The sequence below is a fragment of the Salmo salar genome, chromosome 11, assembly GCF_965601325.2.
Source record: "Salmo salar chromosome 11, fSalSal1, whole genome shotgun sequence".
Taxonomy (NCBI): domain Eukaryota; kingdom Metazoa; phylum Chordata; class Actinopteri; order Salmoniformes; family Salmonidae; genus Salmo; species Salmo salar.
The window spans coordinates 25,534,604-25,557,883 of NC_138301.1; the positions used below are offsets into that span (position 1 = coordinate 25,534,604).

A 23,280-nucleotide genomic window follows, 5' to 3' on the forward strand; every position below is an offset into this window, starting at 1 on the left:
GTTCCAGTGAAGGGAAATCTTAACTCTACAGCATACAATGACATTCTAGATGATTCTGTGCTTCCAACTTTGTGGCGACAGTTTGGGGAAGGCCCTTTCCTGTTTTAGCATGACAATGTCCCCGTACACAAAGCGAGGTCCATACAGAAATTGTTTGTCAGAAATTGCAGTCTGTGTGAAAGAACTTGACTGGCCTGCAAAGAGCCCTGACCTCAACCCGATCGAACACCTTTGGGATCAATTGGAACGCTGACTGCGAGCCAGGCCTAATCACCCAACATCAGTGCCCGACCTCACGAATGCTCTTGTGGGTGAATGGAAGCACGTCCCTGCAGCAATGTTCCAACATCTAGTGGAAAGCCTTCCCAGAAGAGTGGAGGCTGTTACTGCAGCAAAACGGGGACCAACTCCATATTAATGCCCATGATTTTGGCATGAGATGTTCAACAAGCAGATGTCCGCATACTTTTGGTCAGGTAGTGTATGCTCTCATCCCACTTGATGGTTATCAATGATAAACAGTGCCCTTTACTGCTAAAACTGATGAAAAGTAGTGTTATATTATTTGAGGGTTTGGGCCTACCTACCTGACACGTATTGTTTAGAAATGTCAAACTAATGCCAAAAGCCCCCCTTTTGAAGAACAAAATTGCTACCTTTTAAACTTTCCAGGGTAGCTGGTGTAGGGAACGCTGCCTTCATCTTCTTTAAATGTGTATTGGAGGATCGTAACTAACTTGAAAGGTGCATACACCGTCACATACTGTACTGGAGTTTGAGGCCGGTCTGGAGAGAAAAGCAAGTCACAGGTATTGTCCCGTGACGCGCGGTGAGGAGCGTCCGCTCCATCTGGACAGAAGACACAAAAAATCACTTCGAGATACTTTCAGCGATTCAACAGTCCCCACCCTCTTCTCCACCCATCCCGAAGGCAAGAATCCATTCTCTCCAAAAAATCTCACTCCCACTGGGCCAGAATCATCTTTGTCATCACCAGGATGAGGTCCGAACTCAGCGGTCTTCGTGGCACCTGGCAGGAAATTCACTCTCATCAGGTTACATTTCAGAGCTACCTGAGTGCATTTCTCCACGCTCTGCGGAAGAGTTCATGGCTCCTCTCATACAGGAGTAATATATATATTTTAATTATTTATAAATATTTGTTAATATTATATTTGTTTATATTAATTATTTGTTTATTGTGATTTATCAGGGGGGCTGCAGCACCCTCAGCACCCTTACTACCCGCTGCTATGTCCCTGAACCCTATGAGGCCATTTAAAAATATTTAAAGGCTCCATTAATCTGTAAAACACATAGGTAAAACTGGATTGGGACTAAATGCGTTGGTTTCTTTTTACAATATATTTATATATTTTTTTAAATCAATTTCCACTGTCCAAAAGTTGTTGAATTTCCTCTTCACTTGGGTATCTGAGCTGCCAGCCATATTGACATAGACCTTAGATAAAAGGCAGACTTGTGTTTGTCACAGCGCAAGTTCCTATTATTTTGTATCTGGATTCCAATATAAATAATGTAGAACTCTTACATTAGTCATCGCTAATGTTACCTTGTCTCATGGTGAGTATTGGACATTCTTGCTTTGAGCACTCAGCACCAATGTTTTGTCAGACGTCCACCATCAAGTTTCCCGCGGAGACTTTAATAATCTCCATCTGCTATCAAAACGTGTAGGAGTTACTTGTGTGGGTGGTCTTTATGACTACTATGTGCAGGCAGTATCTTGAAATTCAGACCTGTCACCTCGTGTCTTTTGATTTTTGGTGCGTCATCCATTCCATGTAGGCTAGCAATAAGGTGGAGTCATCAAACAAAACAGTTGCGAAAAGTTTTGAAATTGGACATCGACAAATGAACAATTTATTATTCCTGTCACAACGTCGTTGACAGCGGTAACACCTACAACTTGTAAGATGACACCAGCAGCTTTCACAAGGCACACAGGGGTGTTTCATTGAGAAGTGGAGGTAGCCTGCGTTCTTATTGTACATTTTCCATTTAGCGGACCTGAGTAGATAACCTGTAAGTGATGTTTGGTTCTGCTGTGCCGACACATACCGTCTCTTTGTTGATTATTACTGGAGGAACTTATTGAACAGTTTTACTTACTCATTGACTCTGTAAGTATTTCCTTTATAATGTATTATTTCTATGCCCGAAAGTTGATTAAGATATTCTGAATATTTAATAATGAAGGCCATTGATGAGGATGGTGATGGCTGTACATGATTAATAAATACCCTGTGTTTTTTGGTTTAGTTTGACCAGTTTCTCCACTAATTGTATTTTCTACTACTCACCACTAGGCCTACTAGAAAAAACAGTTGTTGACTTTGTGACTTGTGATCTGAAAAGTGAAGCTATAGATAAAATGTATGTATTTTACAAAATGCATTAGTTTATCATTGAAATATCAGTGAAATAGTGATGATTTCAAGCGGTAGCATTCATTTTATGTGATAAATCCTAAGTAATAGATGGTAAATGACAGCTGCATTGCCAAACCTTAACATTCATTTTGAACCTGAATATATATTTAAAAAAAATAGAATACATTTTTTGAACGAAATAAGTATGGATGTGCTTAAAATTGTACTCCATGAAGAAAAACATTTCATATTTACTAGAACTGATCTACAGTGGGGGAAAAAAGTACTTGATCCCCTGCTGATTTTGTACTTTTGCCCACTGACAAAGAAAGGATCAGTCTATCATTTTAATGGTAGGTTTATTTGAACAGTGAGAGACAGAATAACAACAAAAATATCCAGAAAAACGCATGTCAAAAATGTTATAAATTGATTTGCATTTTAATGAGGGACATAAGTATTTGACCCCCTCTCAATCAGAAAGATTTCTGGCTCCCAGGTGTCTTTAATACAGGTAACGAGCTGAGATTAGGAGCACACTCTTAAAGGGAGTGCTCCTAACCGCAGCTTGTTACCTGTAAAAAAGACACCTGTCCACAGAAGCAATCAATCAATCAGATTCCAAACACTCCACCATGGCTAAGACCAAAGAGCTCTCCAAGGATGTCAGGGACAAGATTGTAGACCTACACAAGGCTGGAATGGGCTACAAGACCATCGCCAAGCAGCTTGGTGAGAAGGTGACAACATTTGGTGCGATTATTCGCAAATGGAAGAAACACAAAAGAACTGTCAATATCCCTCGGCCTGGGGCTCCATGCAAGATCTCACCTCGTGGAGTTGCAATGATCATGAGAACAGTGAGAAATCAGCCCAGAACTACACGGGAGGATCTTGTCAATGATCTCAAGGCAGCTGGGACCATAGTCACCAAGAAAACAATTGGTAACACACTACGCCGCGAAGGACTGAAATCCTGCAGCGCCCGCAAGGTCCCCCTGCTCAAGAATACATATACATGCCCGTCTGAAGTTTGCCAATGAACATCTGAATGACTCAGGACAACTGGTGAAAGTGTTGTGGTCAGATGAGACCAAAATGGAGCTCTTTGACATCAACTCAATTTCGCCGTGTTTGGAGGAGGAGGAATGCTGCCTATGACCCCAAGAACACCATCTCCACCATCAAACATGGAGGTGGAAACATTATGCTTTGGAGGTGTTTTTCTGCTAAGGGGACAGGACAACTTCACCGCATCAAAGGGACGATGGACGGGGCCATGTACCGTCAAATCTTGGGTGAGAACCTCCTTCCCTCAGCCAGGGCATTGAAAATGGGTCGTGGATGGGAATTCCAGCATGACAATTACCCAAAACACACGGCCAAGGCAACAAAGGAGTGGCTCAAGAAGAAGCACATTAAGGTCCTGGAGTGGCCTAGCCAGTCTCCAGGCCTTAATCCCATAGAAAATCTGTGGAGGGAGCTGAAGGTTCGAGTTGCCAAACGTCAGCCTCGAAACCTTAATGACTTGGAGAAGATCTGCAAAGAGGAGTGGGACAAAATCCCTCCTGAGATGTGTGCAAACCTGGTGGCCAACTACAAGAAACGTCTGACCTCTGTGATTGCCAACAAGGGTTTTGCCACCAAGTACTAAGTCATGTTTTGCAGAGGGGTCAAATACTTATTTCAACTACCTCTTCCCCTACTGTATTTATTTATTTTATTTATTTTGCTCCTTTGCACCCCATTATTTCTATTTCTACTTTGAACTTTCTTCTACTACAAATCTACCATTCCAGTGTTTTACTTGCTATATTGTATTTACTTTGCCACCATGGCCTTTTTTTGCCTTTACCTCCCTTATCTCACCTCATTTGCTCACATTGTATATAGACGTATTTTTCTACTGTATTATTGACTGTATGTTTGTTTTACTCCATGTGTAACTCTGTGTTGTTGTATGTTGTCGAACTGCTTTGCTTTATCTTGGCCAGGTCGCAATTGTAAATGAGAACTTGTTCTCAACTTGCCTACCTGGTTAAATAAAGGTGAAATAAATAAATAAATAAAAAAAATTCCCTCATCAAAATGCAAATCATTTTATAACATTTTTGACATGCGTTTTTCTGGATTTTTTTGTTATTATTCTTTCTCTCACTGTTCACATAAACCTACCATTAAAATTATAGACTGATCATTTCTTTGTCCGTGGGCAAACGTACAAAATCAGCAGGGGATCAAATACTTTTTCCCCCCACTGTAAGTGTACATATCACCCTGGACCAACTTCCAACCAGGGAACTGAAAATAATATATCTATAGTCATATTGAGGTATATCTGTGGCCCAGAGGGCAATGGTTGGGCCAATATTCACTCAATGAACAGCTTGTGCTGTGGTCACTGTTTATTTTATAAATGTCTCCTTAGAACCATCCATGCTAAAATTCCTTTTTTTCTGTTTGATTTTAGTGGGCTAGTAAAAAGAAAATGTCCAGTGGAATTCTAGAGTAAAGCCCCATTGTTCAAGGTGTATAAACAGCAATGGGCAATTGACCTTACAATCCTATCTGCCGGTCTGGGGGTTTATTTAGTCTGGAACCAGCTGAGACAGAGCCATGTACCGGGCCTGGAGCCCAGTAAGATGTAGTCTACCTACCCTCCAACCAACCCTTTGAATACAGTATCTGTGTTCAGTTGGGTCGCATTACCCCAGTTAAGCTGTTTCAATCTGAGACTCGATAATTGGGGACACCAGATCTCTGTTCAAATGCTGTTCCAGAATGGTGTAGCTTTCAGCAATGCTGTTGGACATCAACTTGAGATTGCCCATCTTGTTCTTCTCTGAATTGTTCATTCAAACTGTTTGGAAAACTGATATTTAGATCGGGGGAAGTCTCTGAAAGCATCTATAGATATGTGTTAATAGTTGCCACAAAAAGCCTGCTGGCTGTTTGATGATCAATTAGTTCCACTTGACAGTCATTGGGGTTTAGTAAAGGGCCTAAGTATGTACCACTACACAGTGACACACACTGCTGTTGGCAATTGACTTTGTGTCAGGACAAGACGTTGTCAGTTTGAGCTCTTTTCTGCTCAAACTCTTGAAGCTTGAAAGGAGGTACTATAATTTCAAGATGAAAACATTCTCTCAGCCTATTGAAAGGACACTTGTTTACCGGTGCCAGATGTGAGACAACATCAGAGTCGTCAGACCCATCCCCATGAGAGAGCCCAGGTTAGGGCCAGCTCGGGCAAAGGGAACCAGACCATCAATCAGTCTTGTGAATTTCAATTTCAATGGCCCGCTTTTGCATTAAAGGAACATACTACACATATTCTTAAGTTTGATATTACCAGTAGAATTATAAACTTTTTTTCCTCTAATGGGTTTGTTTCCCTGTGAGGTTGTTCCATTAAGACACAGTCAATGAATAAGCAGCACAGTAACAGGCTCCAAAATGTCACTGAAGGAAATCTTGTGCTAGCTAAAGAGATTTTAGGTAGGGCTAGATAAATGAGGTAGGTGGTAGAGACCTACATAATATCAATGCAGGTATGGGCTTTTGTGCGCCTGTATATACTTGTGTACAGTATGGTTGCATGTGTGGGTGTCTGTGTATGTGTGCACGTGTGTGTGGGTGTACATACAGTATGTGTGAATGTATTTTCGGCCTTGAGTATAAAGACCCCTTGTGTCTAGGAACACAGGTGCCTGGATTGTCCTGTAGTGGAGGTGTGAATGTGGCACCTGTGTGTTCTGTTAGAGCGTGAGGCTCCCAGGCCCGGGCCGATCATCCTGAAAAACAGCCACATACATGGCAGACAGGCCTCCGTCTACTCACCTAGGCCTGCATGGTGCATCTACAAAGCCACCCTACTAAAGTCACAATGACGAACATAGAGGGATCGTGAGTCTACAAGATCATCAATCTGATCTGTCCATGGTTGAGGGCTTTGTTGGTACATTGACCAACTACTGTTGCTGTAGGTTGTGTGCTTGCTGCGCCATCTACCTGCTTTCACTAGCAAATGGACTACATAGGTAGTAGCAGCCATTCCTCCCCCTTCCTACCTGCCTGGATTCCACACAGCTCCCAGGTGTCTCCCTTCACCTGGGGCTTGTGTTGCGTAAACTATGTAGGCCTTCCTGCCCATCTTAAAAAATACCTGAGCTCAATTTTGAGTCTCAGAGCAAAGGGTCTGAATACTTATGTAAATAAGGTATTTATTTCTGTTTTTTATAAACATTTATAAAAAAACTGTTATTGCTTTGTCATTATGGGGTATTGTGTGTAGATTGATGAGGGGAAAAAACTGTTTAATCAATTTTAGAATAAGACTGTAATGTAACAAAATGTGGAAAAAGTCAAGGGGTCTGAATAATTTCCGAATGCACTGTAAAAATACTGTAGTGAAAGAGAACTGTAATATATACTATAGTAATTACTGTAGTGTTTTTGCAGATTGAAGTGTACTGTAGTATTTACTGTAGTGTTTTAACGGAATGTACTGTGCTGTAGTATCTACTGTAGTGATTTTGCAGACTGTAGTACGGTATACTGTAGTATGTACTGTAGTGTTTTTGCGGACATTACAGTAGTATTTACTATAGTGTGGTGATATAGGGAGGGGAATGGGCATGGTATATGCAAATTAAATACTGTAGTATTTACTATAGTATTTTATAGTATACTACAACATTCTATAGTAAGTACTACACATGATAGAGGGATACTACGGCGTGTAGTATAGTATTCTACAGTATACTACAGTTTATTGTAGTATTTTTTCCTGTGGGTGCCTATGTGACAACATGACAGCTCCTTAGTCAATATTTGAAGACAATACGACATTACCTTGAAATTATACTGTTTGTACATGTGTATCCTATCAACAAAGGCTATTTTCAGTACAGTTAGAGTGATGGCTTCTGTGGGGGTTACATCCCTGACAGCAGTCAGTTTGTTTAACCTTCCAATAGTCTGTGACTTTAAACAGAACTCACATTTACTTGGCAATTGAAATGAACGGCACATCTGAAGTTATGTACATACCATAGAATCTGGGTATCTTATGGTAACAGTGTTTGTTGAAGTTGAACAGTATATTTTCTTCAGTCCTTTTCTGCAACCCCGGTGCATGTGTTGTTTTCTTACCCCTGCAGATTAACTGTGGGGATTACGGGAAGCCGAAGCATGTCTCTGCATGGGGTTGGCCTTTATGATGAATACTTGTCTGGAAAGAGGAGAAATGAGGCATAGAATAGTGCCAGGGGATTCGCTCTTGGCTTTAGATGTTTGTCTATTAAATCCTTTCCTGACATCAGTTACACTAACAGTTATGACAAAAGGTTGGTGCGTGTGTGTTCATGTTTGTGTGAAGATTTGTGTGTATGTAGGCTCTGTGTGTGATCTCTTGTGTCAGTACATGTATTTTGTATGTTTGTGAATACATGGTCCATAGTGTTTGTGTATGTGTTTATTTTGTGGGTTAGTATGTTGTCTATATGTGTATCATCCATGCTTTTGGTTTCCACACTGAAGACCATTACGAGTTCTACCTGTGCCAAAACCTTCTCCTGTCCGGACCTCCACCAACTCCAAACCTTTCCGCTCATGTGGGAGTCTGGTGGACAGTCCTCCTACTGTGCTCTGTTGATGACTTTCATAGGCCCCCCGTCCTGGCCCACTCTTGGCTCCTGTCTCAGCTGTATGCCCCTGTCCTGGCCCCTGCTCTAGGAGGAAGGTGTGGAGTGCTCTTAAGCCTGGTTAGGGTCAATGAGGGTGTTCCACACCATCAGATTTACAGTCAACTGAACAAGAGGCTAGAGCTTGTTTGAGTTGGGTTGAACTCTTGCTGTAGTAGGCTATTAAAACTTTAAACAGAATGGCTGTCCTGACGTATACAACTAGAAATGTACAGAAAAGATTGAAACCCCAGGAAAACGTACTGTACCAGAGGCTGACAGACAGGTCGACGCCCCTCTGACAAAGAGCTGATTTACAGATAGAAATGCTGCACCACAAATAAGCTCTCCAACTCCCTCCTTTGATGTGACATATTCAAATGTTGCAAATCTAGAAAAGTGACAATACAAAATATTTTAAATATGAATGAAATACAACATTAACAGCTTCTTTTCCTCCTGTCCTGCAGGTAAAAGAGGAGGGAACCATGAACAGTCTGGTGGAAACAGAGGACGACCAATACAGTCCAATACATCTCACTGGGCTCGGAATATGTTGCCCCCTCAGTCCCAAACTGCACCACGATGGGCCTGGTCTGAAGAGCACACAGCAGTACACCAAATGGCTCCCCAGCCGCCACGAGGCCAGCCTGCTGCCCATGAGAGAGGATCTGGCTCTCTGGCTCAACATGTTTCTGGGTAGGGTGACCTTCACATGGTTTTTATGGTGTTACAAAACACCTGCAACAAACCTGTAACCATCTTGGGGTTTGGGGCTTTTAAAACACTTTTAACAAGGAATGTGTCTAAACTATGACTAAGATAATGTGATGCATTGGTTTAGCTCAATTCTTGTGGAACATAGGCCTATTTTTGTCATTTCTGAACGTCAATAAAAATGTCACCCAATGACATACAGGTTATGCGAGGACATGAAATTGGATCATACATTTTATATTGGATAATGGGGACATAGCTATTGGTTGGTGTTCTAAACTGGAAAGGCACACATTAACCTAAATCCTTGAAATACTCCTGTATGTCTGGTCACTGAAAGGAACCCTGTTAAGATATTATTGGAAGGAAGTCAGGAAGGGCCTGAACATGTCACAGCCTGTGTGTGTCTGTGTCGGGGAGATGACTAGTTAATATCCATCTCTCACACGTCCTGACCAGTAAAGGGGTCATTTGTAATTGTAGTATGGTCAGGGTGTGGCAGGGGATGTTTGTTTTGTGTGTTTTGGGGTTTTTTGGTTTTAGGGGATTTTGGTTCTAGTTTTCTGTTTCTGTTTCCATGTTTGGCCGAGTATGGTTTCCAATCAGAGGCAGGTGTTTTTCGTTGTCTCTGATTGGAAGTCATACTTAGGCAGCCTGTTTTTTCCTTTGGGTTTGTGGGTGGTTGTTTTCCGTTATAGTCTTGTACCTTACGGAACTGTCGTTTTGTCGTTTGTTAGTATTATTGTTTAAGTGTTCACTTTAATCAAAATAAAGAAAGAAGATGAGCACTATACCCGCTGCGCCTTGGTCTGTCCCTTTCGACGTCTGTGACACATGAGAATGAAGTCGTTAATAATAAGGTCCCATTAACAAGGCAAATGCTTCAGTTTAATATGGCATAATAAAAATGCATTACTCCAGAGCAACGCCCTTATCATTATTCACAAATAATGCTGGAGCAGTATAGTACATCTGTGTCATCGCAGTGAGTAGTAACCTCAGGACAAAAACACCTGTGTAATGACATATAATGCCCTACGTGATCAGTATGTAGCCACTATATAGTCACTCATCATGTACAGCTGATTTTTGTATTTTTTACAAAACATTATTATTAGATGTAAAGCACACAATGATGTAAGACAACAATTTGATGTCAAATGGGCTCCCCTTTCTGTGATCTGTTTAGCATGGTGTTGGTGACTAACATTTCTCACCAGACTCTGGGGTCACGGCTGACAGCCTGATGGACAGGCTGGATAATGGGGTTCTGCTGTGCCAGCTGGCCGAGGAGCTACAGGAGAGAATGATCCAAGCCAGCAATGGCAAGGTAACATACAAACATACATCACCATAGACAGCATACATTACATGATCACATTTAAGAATATTGATCTTTCATCAACTTACTTATGCCATACAGATGTCTGTATTTCAGTGGCTCAGTCTAAAGATACGATCTGCAATTGAGCCATCTCTGGTGTACATTTGGTGTATTTTTTTATTATGTTGAAACCTAGCCGTCACTTGAAAGTAGACAATAAAGGACAGAATGTTTCACTGAGAGTCTCTGGTTTTGAAGTCACCATTTGTGGTTCTCCTCACCCCTTCTCAGAGTGCTGCTGATACTGACTGAGAACTGCATAATGCCATTGTGTTTACTAGTAACTGTTTCCTACATTTATTTTAAAAATGACTCAATATTGTTTATAATCTTACACAGAATCTGCCCAAGTGCTGGTTCTTGGAGTTACTTTCTATGGTTCACATCTGACTAGACATTTGGAGGGAATTTAATTAAAGGCCCAGTGCTGTCAAAATTATGTTTTTACAGTTTTTGGTTTTTAAAATATTGTTCAACAGCTGATGAAACTAACACTGTAAAAGTGTGAAAACATTTGATCAGTGTTATTTCCTGATATTTGCTGGTTGAAAATGCAATCTACACAGGACCTTGTAATCAGCAGGTTTTGCATGGGTGGAGTTTCGGCTTTCCTGGTGACATCAAGGCCCAGTGCAGTCAAAAATTAGATTTTCTTGTGTTTTATATACATTTCCACACTATGAGGTTGGAATAATACTGTGAAATTGTGAAAATGAGGATAATGCCATTTTAGTGTAAGAGCTGTTTGAAAAGACTGCCTGAAATTACAGCCTGTTTTGGTGGGATGGAGTTTTGGCGGTAAATTAGTTAATAGAGCAATAACAAAGAGAGTTCCAAACCTCTCTGGCATTAACAGTTCGTTTTCAGTTTGCCCTTCCCCATTCAGACCACTCCCAGACAGTCCTAGCAAAATTCTTGCTTGAGAAATAGTTTTTTTGCTAAAAAAGCTATTTCTGTTTCTTTTGGAAACTGTTTATGGAAAACTATTACAGTAAGGTACTTAATTGTTATCCAGAAATGATTTGATATTGACATAAAAATGGCTGCATTGGGCCTTTAAGCAAATAATTAACGCTAAAAAGATAATGTAGTGGGATTGACCCCAAATTGTTCGGGGATTGACCCCGAACAAGGCACTGTTCCTAGGCTGTCATTGTGAATAAGAATTTGTTCTTAACTGACTTGCCTAGTTAAATAAAAAATAAAATAAAAAATAAAAAAGAGCTGTTATTAATAATTATAATGCACTAATTATATCATGTTATACACTGAGTAGAAAAAAACATTAAGAACAGCTGCTCTTTCCATGACACAGACTGACCAGGTGAAAGCTATGATCCCTTATTAATGTCACTTGTTAAATCCACTTCAATCAGTGTAGATGAAGGGGAGGAGACAGGTTAAAGAAGGATTTTTAAGCCTTGAAACAATTGAGACATGGATTGTGTATGTGTGCCATTCAGAGACTGAATGGGCAAGACAAAAAATATAAGTGCCTTTGAACAGGGTATGGTATGTAGGTGCGAAGGCTCTGTCAAGAACTGCAACGCTGCTGGGTTTTTCATGCTCAACAGTTTCCTGTGTGTATCAAGAATGGTCCACCACCCAAAGGACATCCAACCAACTTGACGCAACTGTGGGGAACATTGGAGTCAACATGAGCCAGCATCCCTGTGGAACGATTTCGAAGGTGTTCTTAATGTTTGGTATACTCAGTGTATTGAGCTGAATCTGAGTATTGACACCGACTTGATGATTGTCCCTGTGTATTTTCCCCAGGCCTTCGTCCGCAGGGTGATTCATTGGCGAGCTGATGCTACTTCTGGCTCTTTCTTTGCCCGGGACAACACTGCCAACTTCCTCTACTGGTGTCGGAAGATTGGTGTGGATGAGACCTACCTGTTTGAGTCTGAAGGTTTGGGTGAGTGCCTACTTGCTTGTCCATCTCCGTCTGGCACTGACAGGACACAAATCTGTCCTTAAACAGCCAATATCTATCAAGTTGTCTACGAGAGAATCTGTAAATCACTGTCAGAATCAACAAGATGAACACTGAAATTGTGTGGCTAATTGGCAACAGACCCTATAGTTAGTTCATTAACACACTTCTGCCGATTCTAATCTGTGCTCAGGATGTGCGACGTCCAGAGATTTACCAGAGATAATCTTATTGAGAAACAGTACACGTCATACACGTCACAAGAACATCTGCTTTTAAAACGTTCCCGACCCCTATCCCATCTCTACTCTCATCCATATATATACTCTCATACCCTCTTATCAGACCATGGGAGGCCTCTGGCAGTAGTCTCTGGAATGGTTTCTTTCTTGTGCCTGTTCTGGATTAGTAGCCTGTCCCCTGTGGAAAGACTGTGCTGTGTCCCATTGTCTTCTTCTCTGTCCTGTAGAAGCATGGCCCCACTTGGAAAACACTCCAGTGTCACCTGTCTTTGTCCTCCTCTGACTCCCTAGCTTTGATCTGTGACTGTCACTATGAAAACGCCAGCCGTGCTTCCTCACTAGCTGTAGAGGATTTAGCGAGTGAGTGAGATGGTTTAAAGGGAATGAAAGAGACAGATGTTCAGGTGGAGCTGGAAAGCAGGTCAGCTCACAGTGCTAGCTGACTCTGTACCTTGAATAGAGGGATGATATATTTTCTTCTGTGACTTGGATTGTCTTGTCTTAGGATCATGTATCACTCATTCATCTCTGTTTCTGTTTGATGCCTTCAGTACTGAGGAACATGGGAGACTAGTTATTGCATGTTGACCACATTTAGTGATATTAACTGTGTGTGCGGTATACCTATTCCACCTGGGCATGTTCCTGCATGGGCATGCTTGACACTGAGAGTGTTAATGTGTAGGTTTAACTACCATACACATCAGTTTGCCCCCTAGTCTGACTTAACTGGCTTATTGGTGAATTGCACTCAGAATGATAGGACATGTACATGATGACTACTGTATTTTTCAATATTTATGTTTGACAGAGGAATTTTAAAGTCATTCATACTGTATATTTTCATACGTACATAATTGTTTAAATTGTTGTACTTCAACGTACAACTACATGTAAGTGTATACTGTGTATTTATGGCATTATCTCTGCTCTACTCTCTTCCTGCTTTCTCTCCCCCCTCTTCCCTGCTGCATCCCTGGTGTAATGATGGATTTACAGAATAGAGCAATGACAAGGAACTTCATTGCCAATTTCAAAGATCAAAGGTTACCTATGGACATAGTCGGGAGGTGTGTCCAATGTGTCTCACATTTGAACTGTAATACCATAACTTTTCCCATTTTTTTGTGTTTTGGTGGTGCTTCCTTTTCATGTTAGGCTACTGAGAGAAGTTAATTTCACTACACAGTATATCCATGATTCCTTTCCCTCCAAAACAAAACCACACCTTCTGTCCCTGTGAAATGAAATGACATGTTTAGAACAAGATATGTTTTGCTAAGTATTTTAATCACTTTGGAGAGCCTAACTTTGAAGACTACTGATGATTACAGGCATTGAGCGTGCTGTGTTCAGCCTGCATGCCCACGTTTTCTTTACACACGTGTCTGGTGCCTGCAGGGATTTGAGTTCAGCTTCAAAGATAGCTGGGCGCTGGAGAAAGGCATAACCCCTCCTGAGTCCTCACTGACATTCACCCGTATTCAAAATGCTGCTCTTGTTTTCATTTTCCTCACAGATAATGTCCTGTTTTATCTTTGCAAGCATCTCTTTGGCAGCTGAATGATACTCGTTGTTAATTGGTAGCATGTGGGATGTTTGTGGTTCTTGAAATGTAAACACATTGGTTTGATCTTTATTCAATTTTGTCTGTGTGCTTCCTGATATTCAAATAGCTTGGTGCAGGATGAAGGTTGTTTTTGTGTGTCCTGACATCCTGACAGTCTGTATGGTTTGTCAAGGGCGTTCATGTAAACGCACATTTAGCTGCTGTTCATATCCTCAGGCTTTATACATAACGATAATACATTAATATGACAGTATTTGTTTAGCCGTGACATAAGTTGTGTGTGTGCTTTATGGGCAGTGCTCCACAAACAACCTCGGGAGGTGTGTCTCTGTCTTATGGAGCTGGGAAGGATTGCAGTCAGGTGAGTTGTCATGACTCTGTGTACATCATTCACTCAGAGACTTGCACAACTGCGCTTTTCCTAGTTCATGGAATCTTTCTTTACCAACCGTCTAACAGTCGTGGTGTCTCACTGACTCGCTCTCAGGTATGGTGTGGAGCCCCCAGGGTTGGTGAAGCTGGAGAGAGAGATAGAGAGGGAGGAGGGAGGGTCTCTCACCCCATCATCACCTCTGGCCTTCCCCTCACCCACAACTCTTCCCTTGATCTTACCGCTGCTCCATGCTCCTACACCCCCTGCTTCTGTAACCCCACCTCCCAGTCCAAGCCCACCCCCTTCCTCAGCCCCAGTAGACCCTACTCATCCAACTTCCATCTCATCCTCGTCAACCACCACTAGCACAACTTCCACTCAAACCTCATCTGTTACCATGGTCACAATCTCCACTCGGACCCCTCCCACAACACCAACCACAGATCCTATCTCAGCCCTGAGCCTTACAGAGACCCCTGTCTCCCCCTCTCCACCTCCTCCTTCACATCCTCCGCCACTGCCGTCACCTCCATCCCAACCCTCACCCTCTCCCTCACCTAAGCCCAAGGCACGTCGTTCAAGTAAATCATCTGCTAAGAAGACGCCAAGCACATGCAACTTGTTGGATGACATAGTAAGTACCTACTCTCAAATAGGCCTAAAGTAACCATGAATTACCCATCAATGTAATGAGAAATACAGTAGCTAATCAGTGCCATCTTTCCCCACTGACTGTATCATAGGAAAGATCTTAAGTATTGACCTAGTCTAGCACACCAGACTTCCTCTCCAATTGTTTAGCAAACATTCTTAGCGGTGATAATGCTGGTAGGTATAGCCTACGGGTAGGAGGAGGTTGTGTCTTTGCTTGCTTTATCTGAGAGATGTTTTGTGTTTCAGGTGAGAAACATTATCGAGGACCCGCCATGCAGCTGCCCCGCTAAGTTCCCTGTGGAGAAGCATCCTAAAGGACGCTACCGTGTCGGGGAGAAGGTCCTCTACGTACGAGTATGTCAACACCCCTTCCTTCACCCTAATTGTCAGGGTTAATAAACCTCAGGCAGTTGCGTGAAACCACGGAAGTAGATTATATTTATATTGTTCTATACAGCAGTGAGTGACATCATTTATAGGACACATACTGTATGGACATAAACATTCATTTAAACCAACAACCACATGAGGAAATGTAAGGATTTTAATTTGTTGGTGTTGACTTGATACCAACATATTACATTCTTTGCATTTCCTTATGTGTTTGTTTTTTAATCATGTGATATTTAAGAGTGTTGATTGACATATATTGAGCAATGAGGGTATGTTTGCTGCACTAAGCTGCAATAATTGGGAATCTGTAGAGAAGGACTTGTTCCAGGCAAAGCCCCATGGGATACAGGGTTGCTTGGCAACGGTAGACTGAGTTCACACCCTCTAATGGGAAAAAAAGTATTATTAAAACATGCCCAGGTTTGTATTCCTTTATTTGTCCTAATATGTATTGAATGTGTCTTACAAATAAGTTATTCTATATTATTTTGTTAAACAAAAAGTGAAATCTAAGCTAAAATTAACATTTATACTTGATTAAATTCAAAATACACATTTTACTCAGTTGCTCCATATCTAATATATTCTGATATGGACTATTCAATTCCATAGCTAATTTACCAATAGTTGGATGGGGTCGCACTCTATGGGCTCAATGAACCAGAAATGCATCAATTGCTTCCTCAGTGGAAGCTTTCCCTAAATGGCCTTGACGGACACTGTAGCATCGTCTGTCTGCTGTCCACACTGAGCTGACAGACCGAATCGTATGTTGTTTCTCATCTTTTGGGGACAATTGGTCACCAACAGAAGACTGTTTTAATGCTCAGTTAATCTTATTGAAATCCATTGGCTTAGAATGTGTTACTCAATAACAGTATGTGATTTAGCTGTCTTTGTCAGTAAGCTGACACGCTGAGTTACAACTGCATTCCTATTTTTCTTCCCTGAGAAACAAACACCTTATTTTTACTGCCCGTTTAGATATAATGGCTGCCTTAGACTCACGGAACACCTGTTTCTCAGTAATAGTCAAATGTCTGACATGGGAAAACATGCCCTTACGCCACATCAAACAAAATGGAGGTCATAAAAATGGATAGCCAAGGGATGTTGTTGGTTTATAGCCAAGTTCAGTGAGGCTGTATGTTTAGGACGAACATTTACAAAATGGAGAAATATGCGTACCCTGAAGGTTTCATGCTCAGGGTATTGTATTTTTCCTTTCTTTCATCCTTCAGTGTTTCTTGGCAACCAAGGTCATATGACTGGGGTTTGGTTTTGTGTGAACCGCTTGTCTGTTGAAGCTCTGTATTTTTCCTGATATTCCAGATGCCCTCCCCTGAACACACTTTGGCTTATTTTAGTCTTCTGTGGTTTCCTGAGCATAACTGCTAATTACAGATTTAATTACAGCAACATGGATTTGTGCCAGGCTACATTACCTTTTTAACTTTAGATTGTCTGTGTGCCCAACATCTCCATCCTAACTGTTATTACTGTACAGCAGAGGTATTCAACCGTGGGTCTGCAGCCCATGTACCGCAGGGGGTCCGAAAAAAAGATACAATTAAATCACTTTTTTATAGTATTTTTTATTTATTTTATTGATTCAATGTTTTTGAACACTGCATCGCAGTGCTAGCTGTGCCACCAGAGATTCTGGGTTCGAGCCCAGGCTCTGTCGCAGCTGGCCGCGACCGGAAGGCCCATGGGGCGACGCACAATTGGCCCCCCGGGTTTGGCCGGCCGGGATATCCTTGTCTCATTGCGTACTAGTGACTCCTGTGGCGGGCCGGGTGCAGTGCACGCTGACCAGGTCGCCAGGTGTACGGTGTTTCCTCCGACACATTGGTGTGGCTGGCTTCCAGGTTGGATGTGCATTGTGTCAAGAAGCAGTGCGGCTTGGTTGGGTTGTGTTTCGGGGGATGCATGGCTCTCGACCTTTGCCTCTCCCGAGTCCGTACGGGAGTTGCAGTGATGAGACAAGACTGTAACTACCAATTGGATACCACGAAATTGGGGAGAAAAAGGGGTAAAAGAATAATATATATATATTTTTTTTAAAGAATATCGCTAGCAACAACAGAATGATTGCATTGTGAATAACAAAAAAATAAGAGAATATATATATATATATTATTGTCATCCACACCAGAAAAGAGCATACCTTATTTTCTTTCTAATGTCACCTAATGTATGATGGGGTCCCTGGGTCGCCGGTTGCCTAGGAGGAGGTTCCTGGGCAAGGAAAGGTTGACGACTCCTGCTGTACAGCACTACCTGTAGGATACACAGTCCTTTCTCTCAATCACAAAAAACACACTTCTCTTCTCTGTATGAATAGAGCGCTACAGTCCACTCCCCTGTAAAGATGTTACCTGTGAATGTGTGGAGTGATGCCCTGATAACCCCTGTATGTCTGTCTGGATGTATGAGTCCTGTGATGTTTGCTTGGCTTTTTAAAGAGCAGAATCTATTGATTACTAAGACCGAGTCATTAGTGGTGTGATTCAATCAGACAGCTCATTGAAGCCTGGCCTGGTATGACACCCCCTCTCTCCACTGGAGATTTTTCAATCATGCTAGCCCTGGAGGGCTCCATGCAGCATTCTCAGCTGTTGAAGAAAGGAAGGCTTTTCTTCTCCAAGCCCAATTAAGCACCAGGCTTTATAGCAGGGATGGTAACTGTCTGGCACTGAAGAGAAGGGAGACATTAAAACCTCTCACAATATCATCTCACTTCCATTATTTCCTATTTCGATCAGAACACATAGGAGCTTTGTTTGGTTTGCTTTATATTTTAGCAGTGGTCTGACTGCTATTAAAAGAAGACATATCTCCATTTAAGCAATCATTAAAGTTCTATGGGACTACCTAAAAGGAAAAAGTAGCTTCATTTAAGAATAAGTAGGAGACGGTGGTTAGGATATATTAAAGTCCAAGCCCTTTTTGCATGTGACAAGATCCATAGAGTGAGATAAATGTGAATTTCTACAATACAATTACTCCATCTCTCATGTAATGACCAATGCAATCACAATCTTTCCTCAGAAGGGAATGGTTAAATAATGGCCCCTAGTGGATGATGGGTGAAGGCCTCTTCCTCCATTAGCATTCTCATGAATCTTTCAACAACAAACGGGAGGAGAGAGAATCAATAGAGCTGCCAGGGAAGGAGGACACAGGGGAATCCAGCAGTCAGCTTATGGGCTGGAGTAAAGGCACACGTGTGGGGGGGCAGGGGCTGTTAGAATGAATCTGATTATATAGAAGATGTCTGCCGCAGGGGGTTTTGTGCACAATTGCTGAGAAAGTCTACTTGCATAATTCCACTATGTGAATATTGAGTTTTGAGAGCCATAACAGTCATAACGTATTTTGACTAGTGTTCTGAGTTGAATAGTGTTCTGTTACATATGCAATTAATTAAATACAGTAACCCAAATATATTTTCCTCATAGAGTTCTTGAAATATAGTGCTTCCGAAAGACTACTGAAAAGACAAATCCTTATAGCCTACAGTATTTTATCCCACATTTGTATGGACAGCTCTAACCTAAGGTTGATGAATGGAAAAAACATAAATAGGTGTTTCCCTCCACTGCTCCCTCCCTCCCTCTTACCCTTGTGTTTGTGTGTTATGTCAAACTTGACCCCGCTGTCAGCAATAACATTTTAATCTGCCGGTGGACAGCTGAGGCAAATCACGTCTCAGGGGCTCCTTGGGTTGGTAAATGGGATTACCAGGCATTGTCTGTGTGCACGTGGGTGCTTGTGTATGTGCGTGTGTGTATTCACTTACACCCCTCCACCGTCCATCTCGCCATTAGTATGCATAGTGGAGGACAGGAGGCGTATAGCAGGGGTGTAAATCTGCTTGTATTATCACATTCTTAATGGTTCCATAATGAAGGGGTTATGGGCGATAAGGAAGGAGGGGGTGGGCCGGTGTTGACAGAAGGACGGATGGCCAGGCAAGGCCTCCTGGGAATCTAGATGTCTGTGTGGAGCTACAGCTTTGTAAAGAGACAGCGGTCTCTATTTCGCTGCTATCATTTTCTTACAATCCGACTGTATTATTTGAGAGCTGTTGCCATGGTAGCGTCAGGTTTGCACCAGACCAGTGGGTGATGTGTAGAGGAAGGTGTCTATGCAGTAGTTGTCAGAGGGCTTGATTTAAAGAGTGCTGATGTCTGTGTTTGCCTGCTATCACGAGTGTTCTAAGTGTAACTATGTACATGGTGACTTCACACCAACGTACCATTCATGAATGCTGTGTACGTGCCTGCGTGCCTGCGTGCCTGCGTGCCCGTGTGTGCCCGTGCGTGCATGTCTGTGGATTAGTCCACTGCATGTGCTCAGCTGGTGTCATGAGGCGGTGTTTCATTTGGTTTAATGAGATTTTGACAAAGCTGTCTCTTTCTATGGCTCAGAGATCATTTGACTTTCATGAGAGCTGTTACATAGGCAGAAGGAACTGGTCAATATTTGATTGGAAGGGTATCTTCTCTTGGCTCAGGGGGGGTCATACAAAGAGCAGTTTCAGTCTGGAGAGTGGATCATAACATTTTCCAAGGTTACTATGCCTTGGCCTACTTGAAATCAGACATAGGTGAAGGGGGATTCAAAACCAAGCTAGGTACTGATCAACAAACAAGTACTTTTGTTGTGATATGGTTGAATTGGTTAAGTTGCTCAAATGGAATAGCAGTCATGGGTTTTATTGTACCTGCTGTTTCTGACTATCCCCTCCATCTTGTTCTTCCTGCAGATGCTGAATGAGCATCATGTGATGGTGCGCATCGGGGGAGGCTGGGAGACCTTGGGATGTTACCTGCTGAAGCATGACCCCTGCCGAAGTCCACCGGTCACCCCGGTCAGGACCTGTCGGGCCAAAGGAAAGTCCCCCAACATGAAGAACTTCTCACCACTGTCACCAGACAGCTATATGGTGGTGGGGGCACACTACCGTGCCAAGAAATAAAACATGAATCTGTTCAACCATAACAGATAACTGACACCACAACCTAGCAATGAAGCTTCCTGGTTATTCTGAGCATATCAAGGTTTTTTCTGGAGATTTATTTGAGTGAAAGCTATTGCCTAGTGACCAGAGGCGTGTAATATATATATATATATATCTGGTAAGTTGGGTTTAGTGGCTCACATGTATGTAGAAAGGTTTATTTTATCATCTATTTTTAAGATTAGTTTGAAAAAAGTGATCTTATCTGTAAAAATCTATCCTGTTGTCTTTAAAAGAGTTGATCCAGAAAGGCTAGTATAGCTGAGGGGTAATGGTGTTTATTTTAATATATTGGATGAGGGCTCATCTCAAGACTGTCCAGTCATTTCTCTATAAGAATTGTTTTATTGTACTATAAGATATTTTTGATAGTACTCTGAGAGAAGACGATATAGGGACCATTTATTAAATGTTTCTTTTTCAGTATTTTATGTATATTTTGGAATGTACTCTGATTGAATATCATGTAATGACATCACATTTTTACCTTTTTTCATGCCCATGTACACTATGAATTTATCTGTAGTCAGTTGTTCGATGGTTAGCTCCTACCCTGCAGCCTTGACTCTTCCTCAATTGCTGGAATTAACACGACTGAGGACACAGCCAGAAAATACCCAACTTTCCTCTAGGTGGCACTGTGTCATAAGCAATAGATGGTACAAGCAACACCTAGCCCAGGGTTTCTTAGCCTCTGTGGCTGCATTTAGACATGCGGCATAATTATATTTTTTGGACCAATCAGATCAGCCCTAAAAATGATCTAATGTGAAAAGATCTGTGATTGGTCAAAATACCTATTGGTGGGAAAAAAGAACAGAAATGGCCTGCCTGTCTAAACGCAGCCTAAAATTATTACAGGGAATTCATCCACTGAGGTCCACTTAAAGTAAGTCTAGCATTTGGACTAAATCAGTGTCAGCTCACTAACTGACAGATGTCGGCAACATCCATGTGATTGTTTTTAAAACCTCATCAGTTCTGTATTAGTTTGGAGAATGAATATGTGCTACATACTGATGAAAGACAAACAGAGATGGATGATGGTTGTTGCTTTTATTGTGAAATCATGGCATTCGTGTAACTCCTCTGAAAAATGTGCCACATGTCCAACCAAAACTTTACTGCAGTGGTTGCAAGAACCATAATAGCCTATGTGATTATACTCTCCATGAGTGGGAAATAGTGTACATGTAAGCCCAGATGGGCAGTTCACAGGAAGAGGTTTACCTAAGCTCAGTGGTTTTCTGTCGTGACATAAGATGACATAGACATCTAAAATACATGAAATATACAGACACAGTTGACTTCAGAATAGTATATTAATTACATTTTATTTCAGTAAAATAAATTAGATTAAAAAATGGACAAGTTTGAATACATTAAAAGAAATGAACCATAATGATCTCATGCGAGACTATAATGTCTTTTAATCGTCTTTCTCCATCCTCGTGGATTGAACCAGTATAAATGACTTGTAGAAAATCATAGCAGTGCTACTTAAAGAGGTGCCACTTGAAATTGTGGCATGTGTACACAGTGTCCCACATTGCTCACACTGAACACTTTCCAGTTCCTCATGAAACACTAGAAGTCCCAATAAGAGAAGTACTTTGCTGTCACTTTTGCATACAAGTTGTATATTGTGCTTACCCCTTCTCTCATTCTTTTTTATGTGGCCATTTTACAACTTTTTCAGCATTCTTGGTACACTACCCAGATTTCTCTATCAACCGGATTAGCAACAAAACCTTTATCATTATTCAAACAACGCAATTGCAATAAATGTACTGTTTATTGTAGCAATTATCCATGCATTCAATACCATTGGCCAATTTAGAGATCTAAGGGACAAAACCTGAACATGTGTGTTGATATAAACTGGAGGAGAAGACTGTGGATGAGTTCAGAATGGCAGCAGAACACCACCAATATCCACAACTCTTTTACAAGTCTGAGGTGGTGCTACATGTAGTAACAATGTTTGGATGTTTCACTTTGTAGTCACTTTGAGGAAATGTTTTTATCTACAGTCAAACACTAATTCACTGGAAAGGTTATAGCTCATCACCTCACCTCATAACACTGCTGAAAAAGTGTCACAATGAGTGCTTTTTTTAATATAGGTAACAAAACAGTGTTACTTGAGTACTCTGTACTCACAAAATACATAAATTCCATCTTACCTGTAATTCCATCTTAATTCATGTGCAGTGCTAGCCTCCGAAGCCTGCCTGAACCCAGACCTGCCACAAACAAACTCCCAACATGGCCTGAGTTTCATCCCAGACCCTTTATGTAATACACAAGTGTGCTTGTATAATTATTACACCTCTCAAGTCTTGCGAGAACTGTGCACTTACAGAGTACATTAATCAAATGTCACCCAAATGAGGGCCTTTTGACCTCTCCTTGTCTCTATGAACTGCAAAGGGGACTCAGAAAACTGCAAAGGGCCAGTAAGACTGCCGGTTGCCTGGGGCAAAAGTGGCACTGAAATGAAGAAATGGTGAGCTCCCTCAATTCATTCAGGAAAGTGGTCGACTCAATAGGGATCCTTCATACTGAAGTGACGCAGATGATGCTTTAACAGGACATCATGTTGTCTGCTTACAAGATGCCACATTACTGGTCTTGTCTCCAAGAGACCTAAGCTGATTCCTAGTTTCCCCCTACTGAGGAAGAATACAGAGAACAGCTATGGGCAAGAGCAGACACCCTGCCTCAAATGTGAGGAGAGAAGGATTGGTAGACAGGAAAAAACAACATACCAGTGGTGTTACTGATGTAAACAAGATATTAAGTATGACTTTTTACAGCCCTACTGCTCACTCATTGTAAATCTCAACATTACCCATTTTCACTTACAGAAGAATATTAACAGAAATGTTGTGTTGAA

The 23,280-nt window shown here is 41.6% G+C and overlaps 1 protein-coding gene and 1 long non-coding RNA gene across 2 annotated transcripts; one reads left to right on the forward strand and one right to left on the reverse strand.

Annotated features, from left to right (window-relative positions):
- The first annotated feature begins 1,774 nt into the window (after positions 1–1,774).
- Positions 1,775–23,269, forward strand: LOC106563525 (growth arrest-specific protein 2). Its single transcript, XM_014129203.3, has 8 exons — positions 1,775–2,144; positions 8,551–8,779; positions 10,018–10,127; positions 11,961–12,102; positions 14,230–14,293; positions 14,420–14,939; positions 15,206–15,313; positions 20,127–23,269. Exons 2-8 carry the CDS (start codon positions 8,569–8,571, stop codon positions 20,337–20,339), a joined length of 1,368 nt encoding a protein of 455 aa, XP_013984678.1. The 5' UTR covers positions 1,775–2,144; positions 8,551–8,568; the 3' UTR covers positions 20,340–23,269.
- Positions 17,006–17,804, reverse strand: LOC145859077 (uncharacterized). Its single transcript, XR_014379359.1, has 3 exons — positions 17,734–17,804; positions 17,523–17,635; positions 17,006–17,349 (listed from the first exon to the last, which is right to left on the reverse strand). It is a non-coding gene; the product is annotated as an uncharacterized LOC145859077 (long non-coding RNA).
- Positions 23,270–23,280: the final 11 nt, after the last annotated feature.

Bases quoted from the DNA above. Each gene is read 5' to 3' on its own strand.
- LOC106563525 (XM_014129203.3), top strand. From the start codon at position 8,569: ATGAACAGTCTGGTGGAAACAGAGGACGACCAATACAGTCCAATACAT. The intron at 10,128-11,960 runs GTAACATACAAA...TATTTTCCCCAG, and splicing joins TCCAAGCCAGCAATGGCAAG to GCCTTCGTCCGCAGGGTGAT. The intron at 15,314-20,126 runs GTATGTCAACAC...TTCTTCCTGCAG, and splicing joins AGAAGGTCCTCTACGTACGA to ATGCTGAATGAGCATCATGT.